Source organism: Miniopterus natalensis, chromosome 5, assembly GCF_054644295.1.
Source record: "Miniopterus natalensis isolate mMinNat1 chromosome 5, mMinNat1.hap1, whole genome shotgun sequence".
Classification (NCBI taxonomy): domain Eukaryota; kingdom Metazoa; phylum Chordata; class Mammalia; order Chiroptera; family Miniopteridae; genus Miniopterus; species Miniopterus natalensis.
Genome location: NC_142085.1, coordinates 56,242,450 through 56,259,928, shown reverse-complemented (window position 1 = coordinate 56,259,928; position 17,479 = coordinate 56,242,450). Strand labels below are relative to the sequence as shown.

At 34.5% G+C, this 17,479-nt stretch overlaps 1 protein-coding gene across 1 annotated transcript in view; it reads left to right on the top strand.

The window, feature by feature from the left end:
• Window positions 1–17,479, top strand: part of SEC63 (SEC63 protein translocation regulator) — a 59,259-nt gene that overhangs the window by 29,768 nt on the left and 12,012 nt on the right. Inside the window, exons 9-18 of the mRNA XM_087817541.1 lie at window positions 1,443–1,537; window positions 1,635–1,767; window positions 3,075–3,167; window positions 3,929–4,083; window positions 5,463–5,610; window positions 8,298–8,380; window positions 11,126–11,185; window positions 11,690–11,863; window positions 15,370–15,528; window positions 16,077–16,178. Coding sequence (XP_087673667.1) covers window positions 1,443–1,537; window positions 1,635–1,767; window positions 3,075–3,167; window positions 3,929–4,083; window positions 5,463–5,610; window positions 8,298–8,380; window positions 11,126–11,185; window positions 11,690–11,863; window positions 15,370–15,528; window positions 16,077–16,178 — 1,202 coding nt within the window. The remainder of the gene's footprint in view (window positions 1–1,442; window positions 1,538–1,634; window positions 1,768–3,074; window positions 3,168–3,928; window positions 4,084–5,462; window positions 5,611–8,297; window positions 8,381–11,125; window positions 11,186–11,689; window positions 11,864–15,369; window positions 15,529–16,076; window positions 16,179–17,479) is intronic.

Here is a 17,479-nt window from a genome sequence, read left to right as displayed (position 1 = left end):
AGACATCCCTCTTCCCCTCCTTAAAAAGAGAAAAGAAGATAGGAGTTTTAAATTGTGCCTCACTAGAAAATGCATTTTTTTGTTCCAAAATCTAAATGGATTTTTCTGTATTTTTCTGCCAATTTTACTATCTTTCTTGATAACCAGAGACTCCTCAGGATCATGTAACTGTGTGATTATATTTGAGGAATGAGCAGATCTTTTATTTCTGAGGAGCAAGTGAATGTTACTCTCTATGCACACGTACCACTCTTCCTTATGCTGGATTGAAATATTAATATAGAACTATTTCCTTATAAAAATATTTTCATGTTTATAATCTGTTTTCATGTGATTTTTGCATTAGTAATCTTGATTTCTGTTTCGTTTCTGAGGGTGGTACTTAGTCTTATACAATTCTATTAAAAAAGCATTGTTTAGCTGGTGGGTTTGGTTATATATCCTTTGTTACTTTAGTGTTGTCACCATTTATATGGCTATCTTAGGAACAATTTTCATGAAAACATTTGAAGGTAGTAAGAGTGGTAGCTCACGTATTACTGTGCTAATTGTGTGTTGGGCTCTTGTGAAGAAACCAAGGGTCCATAGAGAGGTGAAGACTACTATTGAGGTCACTTAGCTAGGAAGTGGAAACTCCAGGGTTTATGCTCTTAACCTCTATGCTGTCCTGCATTTTATAAATAAGTTGCATTTCCTGCTGTATAGTGAGAGTGATAATTCTAGTGCCAGTCATTAAAGAGCTTGTATAGGCTAACGAGTAATGCTAATACATGGGTGGGGCAAAAGTAAGTTTATGGTTGTATGGAAAATACAATAATTAATAAATAATACAAGAAAAAACTCTACTAACGACAGTAAACTTTTGCCTCACTCTGTATGTGACTGCGAATCACGTGTATTTCAAGGAACACTATTTCCCCAAACACTCCAGGGTTCTATAATAAAAGTTTTTGTAAGTGACAGAATATTTTAGTTTTCTGAAGGCTCTGAGAAGTCATAAAGTGAAGAAACCTAAAACTCTTTTTAACTCATTATTTCTTAGCCATATTTAACCATGAAGCTCCCTCCCTTTTTTTTACATAACGTTTATTAATATCACATGGAATATTTAATGCTCTATAGAAAGTTTCTGTGGAATACATGCTTAGGTCTAGAAACAGATGTTATTTGAATTGATTTTAATGCATCTAGTTGCTTTGGGACCCTTAATTTGATGTATATTTCTGTTCACTTGTGATAGGTAGTGTGCATATTTTAAAAAGTGAGACTTTTTTTATGGGAGAAATTAATAATTGTTAGTAGTGAAGTTCACATGGCTTTTAAACATTGTGTGTAGTTGGAAAATTGCCTCACCCTAGGATTAATGAAGTATCATAGCACAGGGGAAATTAATAGGTGAGTAAATATATTTATTTACCTTCTTATTTCTTTTGTTTTCTTAGGTCTTATCATGGTTTTGGCTGGAGCCTCTGAATTTGATCCTCAATATAATAAAGATGCCACAAGCAGACCAACAGATAATGTTCTAATACCTCAGGTTAGGCCTATCTCTAAAATTCCTTGATAAGAGTTTAGTTATTAAAGTTAATGCTTTTTTAAATGTGTATTTTTGAATAATATTTCATCTATTCTAGCTGATCAGAGAAATTGGCAGCATTAATTTAAAGAAGAATGAACCTCCACTTACCTGTCCATATAGCCTGAAGGCCAGAGTTCTTTTATTGTCTCACCTTGCTAGAATGAAAATTCCTGAGACCCTTGAAGAAGGTATTTGTGATTCTACTCTTGGCAGAGTTTTAATGATATGAAAGCAGAGGATTTAATTAGACCTCATGGTGCAGTGTTTTTGTCACTGTTATTTTTTTCGCAATTAAATAATTGCTCAAGGTCCTTTTAAAAAGAAATCTATATGCTACATAATTACTTCACAAATACTTGGAAGGTCTAAGTAAGTCAGATGTTATAGCAAATGTTAAAATTTAGTATTTCACAGTGAGAGAATACTCTATATGAGAAATGTTTAGTCAGTTGTAGATTATGCAATGATTCCTGATGACTTAAAAAAAGGATTTCGTAAGCTTTTTTTTTGCAGGGGGTGGGGGTGGGGGATGGATTTCACAGCAAGTATCTCAGTCAACTCCATTATTCCACTACCACGACTCTCCAGCAGTGGTTACCAATAAAGCATTTAATCTTTAGTTAAAGCTTCATAAGTATTTGAAGCCATCTATTTTACTTAAAAGCAGTAAACTGAGACAGCGGTGTTTCCAGGGATGCCATGAAATTGAGTGTCATCTCTTCTTCACTTGCATTATTTCTGTTGAAGTTTTAAAAGAATGTTATTCTTAGAGAATAAACGTTTAAGCCAATAATGCAATCAGTGCCTCTGAAAACAAGGCCAGTTGATGCTTATGATGGAATGAAGGAGCACTATTTAAGCATTGTTATTAGAGCTGCAAGTTAACTAATAATTATGTTTCTCATGTTTTGTACATATATGAAACTATCTCCATTTTTATCAATTATCTAAGAAATAGGAACAAAATTTTTAGATTGAGTAGTAGCCCAGTGGATGATCTTAATGATTGATTAACTATTATAGGCTGTATAAGTGAAAGTCTCCCCCTCTCCCCTCCTCCTCCTCCTCCTCTTCATTTCTTTCTGTGCATTTACTTGACATTTATTCTCAATCTTAGCCTTTGGATTTATCCATAATTATACTCAGAAAATTACATGCACAAGGAGAAAATTCTTAAAGTTCTTAAATATAGTAAGATTAAGTTAAAGATTAAACTGTGCCCCCCCCCAAAAAAAAAGGTAGGGAGTTAATTAATAAAGCCCAACACCATAATATTAAAAATTGGCCTTTGAAACATCTAATCTGAGTTAGGGTTCTCTAATGATTTGTGACATATTGCTACTGAGTAGACACTTTTGGGTTCAACCTGTAAAATTCTGAGGTCATGTGAGATATTTGTAGGATACCTTAAATTTGATATTAGTCTTGGACTATAGATGTTAAAGATGTCTTAACTATAAAGGTAGAATGATTTGTCAGGTTTTCTGTTTTGCAGATCAGCAGTTTATGCTGAAAAAATGCCCTGCCCTACTTCAAGAAATGGTTAATGTAATCTGCCAACTAATAATAATGGCCCGGAGCCGTGAAGGTGAGGAGGAGATGTAATTATGTTGTATTTTTCCTTGCAAGCATATGCAGATTACACTTCATAGTTTTATGATTGTGTGGGTACTTAATGTAATTCTGTTTTATCAGCTTTCCCAGTTTTATTTATGGTTTTTCTTTCCCTCTATTTTTCACTATGTAAAATGTTTATCACAACTTAAGTTTTGAATTTAATTTTTTCATGTTTATTGTTTATTGTTATTTATTTGCAAAAACTTAAAATATCCTTTTCTTCTGATTATTTTTAGAGTTAGGTTATTCTGTATTTTAATAGTGAGTTTAAAATAATTCTTTAAGTGATGTAATGATGATTCATCTGAAATGTAGTGTTTTTTGCACGAAGGGAAAAAAGAGTGAGGGAGTTTGGTCAATAATGGAAAAAGAGAGAGTTCCTTAAAAAGGGAGATACTAGTTGTTTGTTATTATGGATGATGTCAGTTCTCGGCATGGTGTCAGTATGTTCTTGATACTGACAATATCTGATAATTTACTCTTTTTGGAGGTAAAGCAAAGAGTTTTTCTGTTAAATCAGTGGTTGTTGCTGGATAATATGCATTTGACCAAGTTTGAATATATATTTTTGGTATTTTATTCAATAACTTTTAAAGGAAAATCAACACTGTGATTTTAAAATTTGAGGGGTTAAGGATATTCACATGAATCTTGTTTTTGTCATGAATTGTATACTCCTGAACATATAAAAAGTCCAGCTCTGTCTTGTCTTTTCCTCCTATTCTTTCTAAGAAAGGGAGTTTCGTGCTCCAACTTTGGCATCCCTAGAAAACTGCATGAAGCTTTCTCAGATGGCTGTGCAAGGCCTTCAGCAATTTAAGTCTCCCCTTCTGCAGCTCCCTCACATTGAAGAGGATAATCTTAGAAGGGTTTCTAATCATAAAAAGGTAATTCTTTGCTACCTTAAAATCAGTTTTAAGCAGTTCATCGTGTCACTTAAAGATAACATGAAAGTTTTCTGTAAGTGGTTAATATGAATTTCTTAGATTTAGAATATCTTAAACATTCTAAAACTATCCCTCAAGTGGTTCTGCTAACATTTTCTGTTTAATATCTTACTACTGTAAGTGATTTTACTACAGGGGTCAGTGCATTTTTAGCAGTTAACATTGTTCTTTATATTGTTACTAAAAATAAATGCACTGAGTAAAAATGCACTGTATACTTTACAATAATTTTATTTGTAGGTTAAGTGTTGGGCAATGGCTTATTAGTTTAGTATGAACAGAATAAACATTCAAAAATAGGTAGATCAAGTAAAGATAATTCTTATTTAGAAAACAGTTTATAGTAAAGACATGATAATGAGTATTAAGATAAATGAAAAACTTGAGGAAATATAAGAAAACACTGAATGAAATTGTAATTTTTGTAGGAGATTTTAAACATTACTGTGTATGCATTAGTCAAAGTAGGCAGAAGATAGACATTAGACTGATAGTATATTAAGGTAAAACTAATACATGTATTTGAGAAATCTGCATCAGAGTTCTCTTTTCGAGTAATTGTGTTACACTTATAAATTCGATTACATTTTAAGTCATAATTGAAAATTTCAGAATCCAAAAGCAGGCATTTCACATGCCTCATGATCTAATCCATGTCTGTGAAAGTAAAAATTAATAACTAGCACCAAACACTTGAAAATTAAAGAACACTCTCCTAAGTATCCATTTAGCCAAGATGGATACTGTAATAGCAGATAGTTATACTTAGATAATAACAAAAATCAGAATATTCCATAGGGTGCAGCTATACTTGGAGATAAATTCATACTCTTAAAGGTTTTTATCATTAAAATTGAAAATAAAGATCAGCGAACTGAGCACATCAAATGACAATAGTTCTTGCTTGGGTCAAGATTCTGTATGAAGATTTTTTTTCCCTATATCTTTTTTTTTTTTTTTTTCTAATTAAAAAAAAATAACCCTATATTAACTTTGTAACAAAATCCTAAATTTAAATTTCCTTGGAGAAAAAGGCCATGAAATGCCATAAAGTTATTTGTTGTTATTTGCTGCTTTGAAATATATATAACCTGTTTTGAAACTTATATATTTATTTTAATTTATCTTTATTGTTGAAAGTATTGCAGATGTCCCCATTTCCCCCCCATTAACCCCTCCACCCCCACCCTTAGGAAATATATATAATTTTAACATTTTTCTAAAAGTTCTTGGATTTTGTTTTAGTAAACATGCTCTTAATTTTCCTTTATGAAACGTTTTATGACTTTAGGATTTATTTTCTTTCTTTTTAAATTCAGTACAAAATTAAGACTATTCAGGATTTGGTGAGTTTAAAAGAAACAGATCGTCACTATCTGTTGCACTTCCTTGAAGATGAAAAATATGAAGAGGTTATGGCTGTCCTTGGGAGTTTTCCACATGTGACTATGGACATAAAATCACAGGGTAAGTGGGAGGTTCCCCTGTGGAACACTGCTTCCTTTTTGATAGGATGGCTCTTGTTTGTTTGACTCAAGATTCTCAAAACACTTCAAAAACTTTAATTAGACTTTATAGAACTATAGTTTTCCTGTCAGATTTACTGTGATGGAAAATGATGTATACTTAATAGTTTTGAGAACACTAATGGAGTCCTACTTTTATTATCCTCATAATAGGAATGAAAGAGAGTTCCAGATGTAATGAAAGATACTTAAAATATATCTGTTAGTGTGAAAAACATAGCTGCTTAGTTCTAAAATTAATTTTTAAACCCAGCTTATTTATGTTAATTAAACCTTGAAAATTACCACATTCTCTGTCACATTTCTTGTGTTTTTCTTGACTTACCTCTATCTTTGTTTGCTTGGAGTGAGAAAAATAGAGACTTTTTTTTAACCTACATTAATTGCCCTGTTTGTTCCCATTTTAATAGCTGAATAATACCTTATAATGAATTAGGGTTTATCTGCTTCATTCCTTCATTGTGCCATTGTTCTGAACTTTGACATTTACTAAGTTGTTGTGGGACCAAGAATACAAAGATGTATTAGGAATGGTTTCTATCTTTAAAGGGCTTATAAAGTCTAGTTGGGGAAATAGGCTGTAAATATAGGATTAAAACAAGGAATCAGAGGCTAAGTGTTAAGTGAATGATAGACATTGTGCATTTATTCATTCAACAAATACTGAGTGATACTTCTTCAAGATGCTGGGGAAGCAGTGGTAAGAGCCTCTAGCCTCTGCCTTACTGAGTTTGCATTCTCATTGGAATTGAGATGGATGGCTCCTAAAGATTGGGTGTTTCAGAGAGGAAGGCAAATTACAATCTGGGTTCAGTTTGGCTAGTGTGTAGGATACATGAAGTGAAAACTGGGGCCACTTTGATGGGGAGTTAGGATTTCTTTGTGGGTTTATGAGTTTTCACATATTAAAAATATAAAGCTGCTTGGCCGGCCGTGGCTCAGTGGTTGAGCATCAACCTAGGATCCAGGAGATCGTGGTGCGATTCCCGGTCAGGGCACATGCCCGGTTGCGGGCTCCATCCCCAGTTGGGGGCATGCAGGAGGCAGCTGGTCAGTGACTCTCATCATTGATGTTTCTATCTCTCTCTGCCTCCCTCTCTCTGAAATCAATAAAGATATATTTAAAAACAAACAAACAAACAAAAAACATAAAGCTTCATTCAGGACCATGATAATTTAATCAGAAACTATTCAAAATCCTAGTTTAGGGCTGAAGAGATACTCTGATATAATCAAGGGTTGTAAAAAGTACATGCTGCTTAAAAAAAATGAATGTTGGAGAGATTTTTTATTAGTTGTATAAGGTAAGATTATTCAGCCTCACTACAGTACATTATGATGTTTCATTCTATAGTATTTTGTATAGATAATTTATTATGTTTTTACAGTGCTATCCAAATGTGTAACATGAGATGTATAGTTAATGGAGGGAGAGTAGAATTACTGAAGCAGGAAAGGGGCATCTTCCTGATCCAGTGCTGGAGATGGTGGATCCCTTTTCTCACATTGCTAGAGGATAGATAGAGTAGGCTCTCCTTCACTTTAAAGTATCAGATGGCAGGTAGACATTGTTAGAGCTGTTAATTCATGTGCAGTGCTCATGCACATACAACTTTGCAGTGTTGATGAATATGTAGCCCAGATTTTATTTGAGGTAATGGAGACTTCCAGGTTGAAGAAAAGATATTGTACCCTTTTTTTGATGCTGTTGCACCTTCCAGCCAGTAATGGAGATAGCAGTTATTGGTTGTTGGAGCCCATTCTTTCCCAACTGGTGGTGTGTCAATGCAGATCAGAACAGTGTGCTCATCTAAATCTGTGTGAAATACACATGGCAAACTTAGAAAAACCTGTAGACAGAAATGCATAGTGAAGAAAATATTTATAGATAGAATTTATAGGAAAAAATGAATTATATCTTCATTTGAATGCAAGATAATGTTTGGTAAGTTGTATTAATTTATTTTATTAATGTTAATTTATTTTAATATCAAATTAATTTTATTAGACTTTTGAGGCTATATGTGGCAAACATAGTTTTAAAAAATTAATTGCAAAAATGTATTTTTAAGTAAAAATATCTTGAAGTTCTTCCCTTAAAAATAAATCCTTTTAATGTGGCTTATAGTACTAGTTTTAATTTATTCTGACAGGCAGGCACTGACCATACAGGTAAAATCTTGTGAATAGAAGGTTTGCACAATTTACTACAGTGACACAACCCTATTTTTAATATCACTGTGAGAGAAATCTGTGGTATGATAGTCCTCACATTATATTTAGTTTTAAAGAACCTGGGTTTGAAACTTGGCAGTGCCAGTTCAGCCATTATGTGACTTAGGCATTTTACTTTACTTCTGAATCTCAGTTTCTTCTTTAAAGTAGAAGTAATAATAATCCTTCATAGAGCTAGTTTAAGGATTTAAATGAGTACATTGCTGAAGGCATCTACTGGAGAGCCTTGTACTGACTAGACAGTCAATAAATTATGTTTTATTGAATAAGTTTAAAATATAGTACATTTGAAATACTGAGGCACCAAATTCATTTGGGTAAGTTAAGTTTTGTTTGTGTTGACGTAGAGCTTAATTTTTATTTTTTACTTAATTTTTTCCTTTTACCTTACAGTATTGGATGATGAAGACAGCAACAACATCACAGTAGGATCCCTAGTTACAGTGTTGGTTAAATTGACACGGCAAACAATGGCAGTAAGTAATCTATTTGTATTTTTATGCTTTAAGTTATGTGTTACTTAACCAGTGTTACCCCAATAAATTTAATGAAAAGAAAAAAAAAGTTGTGTGTTAAGGTTTTTTATTTAATTTCTCGTTTTAAGTTACATAGTCTCAAATCAAAACTACTGAGTAGCAAAATTTAATTTTGCAAGTTCTGTTAGCTTTTTTGAAATTTTAAATTAACTTACAGTTTTTCATATGAGTTTTCACACAAGAAAACCTTGGAAAATCTTTTTTTAAAAAAAGGCATTGAACGGGTTTTAAGTAAATTTTTTTTTTTTTTTTTTAAATATATCTTTATTGATTTCAGAGAGAGGAACGGAGAGGAGAGAGAGATAGAAACATCTATGATGAGCGAGTCATTGATTGTCTGCCTCCCGCACGCCCCCAGCTGGAGATCGAGCCCGCAACCGGGCATGTGCCCTGACCGGGAATCGAACCTCAGTCCCCTGGATCCTAAGTCAGTGATCAACTGCTGAGCCACGCCCGGCTGGGCATAAATTAATTCTGTATGTGAAGATTTTATTTCTTAAAAAACGTTATAATAGCCCGACCGGGCGTGGCTCAGCGGTTGAACGTCGACCTGGGATCCAGGCGATCGGGGTTTGATTCCCGGTCAGGGCACATGCCCGGGTTGCAGGCTCGATCAGTGACTCTCTCATCATTGATGTTTCTATCTCTCTCTCTCCCTCTCCTTTCCTCTCTCTGAAATCAATAAAGATATATTAAAAAACAAAACAAAAACAAACAAACAAAAAAACGTTATAATAGCAGGGTAATGTGGGTATAGTTCTTAAATTTTAAAGTGCTATACAGAGTTTATTATTGATTATTGTTGAGAATTTCATCACTACTCCTTTTTAGTGAATTCTTTAGAGAATTTACTCCCTTTTATTTTTTTATTTAAAAAATTAAAAAATTCTAATGAAAATAACTTTTTTCTAATGTGAAAAATTTGTACTATATGAGAAAAAATTCAGGCAATGCAAAAAAGTATAGGAAGAAATTAACATTTTCTAAAATCTTACCATTCTGAGATTATCAGTTTTGAAGCTCACCTCTTTAGATATCCTAATGCATGACTATCCAGAGTTAAATGATGTTTTTATCATGGATCCCTTCTCTTACTTACCTCCCTCAGGAAACCCCTTGTCAGTGCCCATTGACCAGAATTCAGTCTTGTGTATATCCTGTCTTATGTTTCTCCATTGGTTGTGTTTACTATTTGGACCTTGACAGTGTATATGTATATGCATAGACATCTATACTGGTATTTTTCTCATTCTTTTTTAAATCTGATCATATTGTATATGTTTCCTGCATCTTGTTTTTCACAGTTTCTATTATGTTTATATTACTTTCCAAGTTACAACTCTAGTTGTAACTTATTTTTAATAGTCTATAGTAATTTCAACTCAGTTTATTCAACTAGAGGTGGATTTTAGCTGTTCTGCTCTGGGTCTGTGAGCATCTGCAGGAAACATATGCTGCATTTAAACCCTATGTCTAAAGCCTCTGGTAGGAAAAGCATCTTTTGCTGTAGGATATATCAAATAAAAAAAAGTTAATTTTATGGTAGCAAGTGGCAGGCAAGCATTTGTGTCATAGACTGTGGATGAGAGGTGCTTCCTGGGAGAAGAGGAAACTATAAGCCAGTGGTCAGGATTGGGTTTAGAATCCAAACTTATACTACCAACATGCTTTGGAATTTCCAGCCTGAAAAATGAACAATGAAATGGGCTGTTGATACCTGGAGTAATTAACAGAAGAAAAAAAACCAAAACTGCTCTGGAGGAAGGGAAAGAATCAAGTATTTCTTGTTCAGTTCTTTTGTGAACTGTACTTCAGTTAGAACCCAGTAATAAGTGAAGAAATGAAGCAGAGATGATAGAATTAGGCAAATCTTTCTGTCCAGTTAGTAAATATTTTTGGTATTATAGGCCATGTAGTCTCTGTAGCAACTACTGAACTCACAAATGGGCATGATTGTGTTCCAATAAAACTGTTTAAAAAGCAGGCAGTTGAACATAGTTTGCTGACCCTTGAATTAGGCTAACAGTTTAGAGCCTAACAGTTGTCATTGTTTTTACTTGTTAGCTTTACTAATTCCAAGGAGTTTATTAAACAATCCACATCACTTGTTGTCATCTTCTCATGTAGATTCATACTGGAATTTAAATGCTAAATATACTGATTCTAAATGGATTGTATGGTGGATGGATGTCTTTAGGGTATGTGGATTTTCTTGGTGTTCCACTTCTTAGTTATAGGTCCAATAAGCAGTATCACTGACAGTGAATAAACTATGAAGTTTTCATGTTAGAAAATAGTGTAATACATTCAGATTTTCATATTAAAATAATCATGTCTGATTACTATTAGAATAAAAGCGAAAATTTAAACTAAAATATTTTTGAGTTTATAATGAGTTTACATATCTTAAGTCATTGCATTTATAAATTTCAATGGAGTGTACTTTTAAAAAATATTCAAGGCAGATGTGAGATATTTCAGAAGGCAATGTCTGAAGTGTCATTTAGTAATTGCTAAATTGGCACACATTTATCATTTAGTGATTGCTAAGTCTCCTGTCTTCTTACCCATTGTCACCAATTTTAAAACTTACTGGTAATATATTTTGAAAGATTGTTTTGCTTATCTGAAAGATGAATGAATACAGCTTGACAGACTTTATATTTTTCTTCTTGCTCCCTCTAGGAAGTATTTGAAAAGGAGCAGTCTATCTGTGCTGCAGAGGAACAGCCCACAGAAGATATGGTAAAACTCTGAGTTTTCTCACCTACCTTTCCTGGTGATAGAAATGTTTTGCTTCATTTTCTGACTTATTTACATTTCTGCGGGAGAATCATTCAGTTTATGAAAACATTTAGTTTAGCCATTCCCATCTAAAAATTGCAATGACTACCCTGGCCGGTGTGGCTCAGTAGTTAGCATCAGCCCTCGCACCGGAGGGTTCGAGGGTTCAGTTCCCTGTCAAGGGCACATACCTGGGTTGTGGTTTGTTCCCCACCCCTGGTCAGGGCATGTGCTAGAGGCACCCAGTCGATGTGTTTCTCTCACATCGATGCTTCTCTCTCTCTCTTTCTCTCACTCCCCCTCCATCTTCCCCTTCCTCCCTCCCTCCCTTCCACTCTGTCTGAAAAGCAGTGGAAAAAAATGTCCTCAGGTGAGGATTAATAACAAAAACAACAAAATTACTATGACTCACAAATGAAACTATTGCTATAATTTCTGAGTGTATATGTATGTTGTGATTTACAGCAAGGGGACACTAACAAGAACAGGACAAAAGGAGGATGGCAACAGAAGAGTAAAGGACCTAAGAAAACCACTAAATCAAAAAAAAAGAAAACTATTAAAAAAAAGCCTACACCTGTGCCCTTATCACAATCAAAGCAACAGAAACAAAAGCAAGCAAATGGAGTCATTGGGAGTGTAAGTTTATTACTGTTATTATATGATTATCTTTATTGAGGTATAACACACACTAAAATGTTCAAATCTTATGTGTATAACTCCTGAAGTTTTACACATGAATGTACTCATGATACCCATACCAAGATATAAAACCTTACCAGCACTCTTGAAAGCTCCCTCGTGCCCATTTTCAGTCAGTGACCATCTACCTCCTTACCCTCCCCCAGTTCTGTTATTACCATAGATTAGTGTTGCCTGTTCTTAAGCTTCAGGTAAGTGGAATTATGTTTGGCTGCTAGATAAGCATCATGTTTATGATACTCATTTGTATTGTGTGTAGCAGCAGTTCATTCTTGTGTGTGTGTGTGTGTGTGTGTGTGTGTGTGTGTGTGTGTGTGTGTTTGTGTGTGTGTGTTTCTAGTTTTTGCCAGTTGTGAATAAAGGTGGTATGCTTATTCTTGCACATTTCATTTTGTGGACATTTTTCTTGGGTATGTACCTAGCAGGGGGCTTACTGGGTCATAAAATGAGTGTATGTTTAACCCGTTGAAAGAGCCCGTTTTCCAAAGTTGTACCACTTTTTGCTCCTGCCAGCAGTTATGAGTCCACTTGTTCCACATCCTCACCAGTATTGGTTTTACCAGCCTTTTTAAGTTTTAGCCACTGTGGTAGATCTGTTGCTGTATCTGTGTGTGTGGTTTTTATTTGTATTTGCCTGATTAATGGTAATAAGCACCTGTTCATAGCTTACTGGTCATTTGGCTGTCCTCTTTTCCTGTGGGTTGTTTTATGGACTTGAGTGGTATTATTCCTTTCTAGGTTCTGGATATGAGTCCTTTTTGGTGGATATGAGTCCTTATGAGTCTTCATGGTGGCTTTTGGTATTTCTTAATTTTTAAAAAAATTTTAATTTTTATTATTTTTTAAAATATATCTTTATTGATTTCAGAGAGAGGAAGGGAGAGGGAGAGAGAGAGAGATAGACACACCAATGATGAGCGAGTCATCATTGATCGGCTGCCTCCTGCACGCCCCTGACCAGGGACTGAGCCCGCAGACCCTGGCATGTTCCCCGACCTGGAATTGAACCGCGATTTCCTGGATCGTAGGTCGATGCTCAACTGCTGAGCCATGCCCAGCCGGGCAAGTGTTTCTTAATTTTAATGAAGTCTATTTCATCATTCTGTTATGGTTACTTCTTTTGTCCTTTTTAAGACATCTCTGCCTATCCTAAGGACATAGAGACATTTTTCTGTTTTCTTTTAAGTAGTAGTCTTTTGTTATATTTAGCACTATGATACATCTTGGATTAATTTTGGTGAGTATTGTGAGAGAGGGATTATGGACCAGTTATTCTAGCACCATTTGTTGAAAAGATGATCGTTTCCTGTCTGAATTGCAATGGTCATTTGTTGAAAAACAAGTGATTATAACTGTATGTGCAGATCTGTTTATGAACTCTACTCATTGCATTGGTTGTCTATTCTTGTGACAACACCACACTGTCTTAATTATGGTGGCTTTATGCTAAGTCTTGAAATATGGTAGTATAAATCCTCAGACTCTTACTTCATGTCTTCAAAATGTTCTTGACTATGTAGGTCCTTTGCATTTCCAGCTAAATTTTTAGAATAAGCTTGACAATTTTTGCCAAAAAAAGCTGCTCGGATTTAGACTGGTATTGCATTGAATCTATGGTTCAATATGGGGAGACTTCACATGTCTGAATCTTCACAATACTGAATCTTTTTATTCATAATCATGGTTTATCTTTATTAATTTGGTTCTTCCCTAACTTTTTCTCATGAGTTTGTGGTAATTTCCAGTGGCAGAGCTATGGCACATCTTGCATTAGATTTACTCCTATGTATCAGATGCTTTTTGGTGCTCGTGCTTCAAATAACATTAAAAGAAAATCATTCTGTAATGTCAGTTGCTGATGTATAGAAATACAGTTGCTTTCTAAATATTGATCTTGTATCAAGGAGTCTTGGTGAATTCACAATAATTCTAATCATTTGTAGATATTTTAAAAAAGATTTTCTACATACACAATTATGCCATCTGGGAATAAAGACAGTTTAGCTTTTTTTTTTTTTAAATCTTTATGCTCTTTTTCCTTTCTTAATATACTGGCTATACTTTCAGTGTAATGTTAATTAGATGGTAGTTATCTATCTTATTGATCTCAGGGAGGAGCAAACGTCATTTTACTATTAAGTATGATGTTAGCTCTAGGGTTTTTGTAGATATTCTTTATCAGTTTAAGGAAGTGTTCCCCTCTATTCCCATGCTGAGAATTCCTATGAACAGGTACTGAATTTTATTAAATGCTTTTTCTTCATCTAATGAGACGATTCTATGATTTTTCTCTTTTCTGTTAATGTGGTGAATTATATTGATGTGTTAAAAAATTTTAAACAATCATTGCATTACTGGATCAAATCTCATTTGTCATAATGTAGTATCCTTTTTTATATTTATCTGGATTTGATAATACTTGTGTAGGATTCCTAAATCTGTTTTTATGAGAGAATATTGGTTTGTCATTCTCCTTTCTTGTAATATACTTGACATGTTTTGTATTGGGTTTATGCTGTGAGATTGGATTTGTTTCTTATTTGGAAGAATTATCTAGAGAAGTCATCTGGGCTTAGAGGTTTTAAAAAGGGTTTAGTTGTAGAGTTCTTATCCTCAACATATTCTACCTTTTTTCTTATATCATTTTTCATAATTGTTTTTTTCAAGGAATTTGTCCATTTCTTCTTGAGTTATCAACTAGATTGACATAAAGCTATTGATAATATCCTTTATTTTTAATGTTTTTTTTTACCTATAGTTATGTCTCTTTTATTCCTAATGTTGGTAATTTGTATTCTGTATCTTTTTTCCCTCTAGTCAGTTAGTCTTGCCTAATAACACTTACCAATTTTATTAATCTTTTCAAAGAACCAACTTTTAGGTTTGTTTGGATTTCTCTTTTATATATCTGCTTTCTTTTTAATTTCTGGTCTGTTTTATTTCTACTTTCTTTGCATTTAATTTGCTGTTCTTTTTTCTCCTTGAAATAGATTAATAAGTATTTTGTTTGGAATATTGGCTTTCCTTACTGCATTGTACTTTATCAATTATAGAAGATAATATTAAACTCCCCAAAGTTTTTAGTACTTTTCTATAAACTTCCAATTTCCTCTCCTCAAATAAAATGTATTGCATGATATATGTTTTTGAAGTATGAGCCATCTTAGCCGTTGTGGTAGTATACTTTGCAAATAGGAATAAAATAGTTTTATTTTACAAACTATGAAGAACGAATAAATGAATAGATAAGCCGAATGTTAAAGCCTTCAGCCTGACTACTGCATACTTCAACATGTTTAAGAATGTTTGTAATTCTCTAAAATTCTGTGTAAGTAGCGAAACTGTGATTTGAGCTAGTTTGAATAAGTGAGCTTCAGGGACTCAGAGTGGTACAGCCATTGAGATACATACTTAGAGCTTTCGTGGTTGCTTTTCCCTTTTAGGAAGCTGCAGTGAAGGAAGAGGAAGAAGAGGTGTCTGATAAAGGCAGTGACTCTGAAGAAGAAGAAACCAATAGAGACTCGCAGAGTGAGAGAGAGGACGGCAGCGACAGGGACTCCGACAGGGAGCACGATGAGAAGCAGAGCAAAGATGATGAGGCAGTAAGGCTGGGGTCTGAGAGGGGCCGGGGCCTCTGGCGATGGTTTTGTGCTTGGTCTTGTTCGCTTGCTTGCTTGCTGCTTTGCTTGTCAGTTTGCTTCTAGTATATTTTATAACCCTATATTGCTTTGTAAGATTATTTTTGAGGAATAGTGGTCAGAATTACAAAGAAAAATAGTTTCTAACAAGGATTGGAAATCCTAATTTTCTTAAAGCTTAAATTGCTAAGTAGATTAAGACCTAGGTCTGAGGTGAGGTCAGTTTGGTCTCTTAAGCACTTTTCAGTGCTGGAGATGATTCTGGAAGTGTGAGGAAAGAAAAGTGGGTAGTGAACTAGGTAGCAGTTTACTTGGAAGAGTCTCTCAAAAAAGTTCAATGTCACAGGTAAGATTTGATTCATGGAAAGAAGTGTAAGTTTTGAGCAGGGAAATGATCAGATTTGTGGGACTTAACTTAGCATTATTAGGAATAATAGCTAGCAGAAGATGGAAACTCCTCACAATGGTTGAAAACATACTTGATTTCAAATATTCAATTTTTATTTTACTAGGAGTGGCAAGAATTACAACAAAGTATACAGAGAAAGGAGAGAGCTTTGCTGGAAACCAAATCAAAGATAACACATCCTGTTTATAGTCTTTACTTTCCCGAGGTGAGTTATACATGGCCTAGTGTTTTTCTTACTCCATTCACTTTCTCTTCAGATATTTCTCAATCGCCATTTATCTCTTTGTGGTGGGTACTGGCTCACATGTGCTAAATGTGATCTGTTCTTGATAGGCCACATTTCTGAAGGATAGATTTAAATATGAATTATGTATGGAAAAAGAAGATTAACTTTTTAAGAATTTTTGTGGCTTTCTGTGCTGTATCTTTTGTCTGCCTAGATTACTAAGGGTTGTGCTTTATGAGGATTTCTTGCTAGCAGTTCAGGCAGCTAATCATACAAATACGTATTTTGTCTCTGACTATGTGGCTATTGTGAATCTTTCACTTCTGTCAAGTTTTAAATAGGTTAGAAAGTTCTTAAATTTTTTCCATGGGCTTTCTCTGAGGCCACCTGGAGCCACTAAACTCTCTGGTCCCAGTAATTGCCCCAGTCTATGGCAGCTGTGGGGCCAGCCTAAGTTCAATAAGAGGTGAGCATGGCTGAGTTCCTAGCTCAGGACAGGTCACTGCAGTGCTATTTGTTCCCTTGTCCTTGTTTACTTTGTGTTTGTGGTCTACTCACTTTTGATCTCTTTGATAGGCTGTATTTGTCTTTCAAATGAATTTGGGATTTGCTTGACATTTTACTTTTGTGGATGATTCTGTCTATGGCTAGAGGTCAAGAACCGGTTGCCTCCGTTCAGGGAAGCTCTTCCACAGACTGCCTTACAGCTTTGCCACAGAACCTTCTGTTTACCACTCATGTTTGGCAGGTGATTTCATGTCTAAATCTGCTTTCTGCTCTAGAATGTCAATCCAGAGTTGCTGGGGGCTGCTGAAAGCTAATTCCTAAGTAATTTGGCTTTCCTACTAATAAATGAGTGGCTCTGCACACACTTTTGTTGTGACTTGGAGAGACATCAACTCAGGATTTCATCTTAATGCTCACGCCGATCTTCTGGCATGTCCTGAGCATTAGCCCATCTGTTAGGGGCAATTTGCCCATTGTACTGGTAGTCTGCCAACCACAAGGCTCCCGAAATCAAGTGAATAAATTCCACTCAGTGATTGGTTTTTAAAAGTGCCATGGGATTCTATAAGCTGCATAATTTTTATCCTTGTAACAGTTTCATTTTAGATCATGCTTAGTTAATAGGCGAAATAGTCATTTACTTTCTTACGACATTGCAGCAGTAAAAATACCTTTTTCTGACTTAATCTGTATTTGCATGTTAAGCATCTAAAAGTACCATTTATCAGATAAAATTTATTTAGGACTTTCCTACCATCTACCTGTCTACCTTC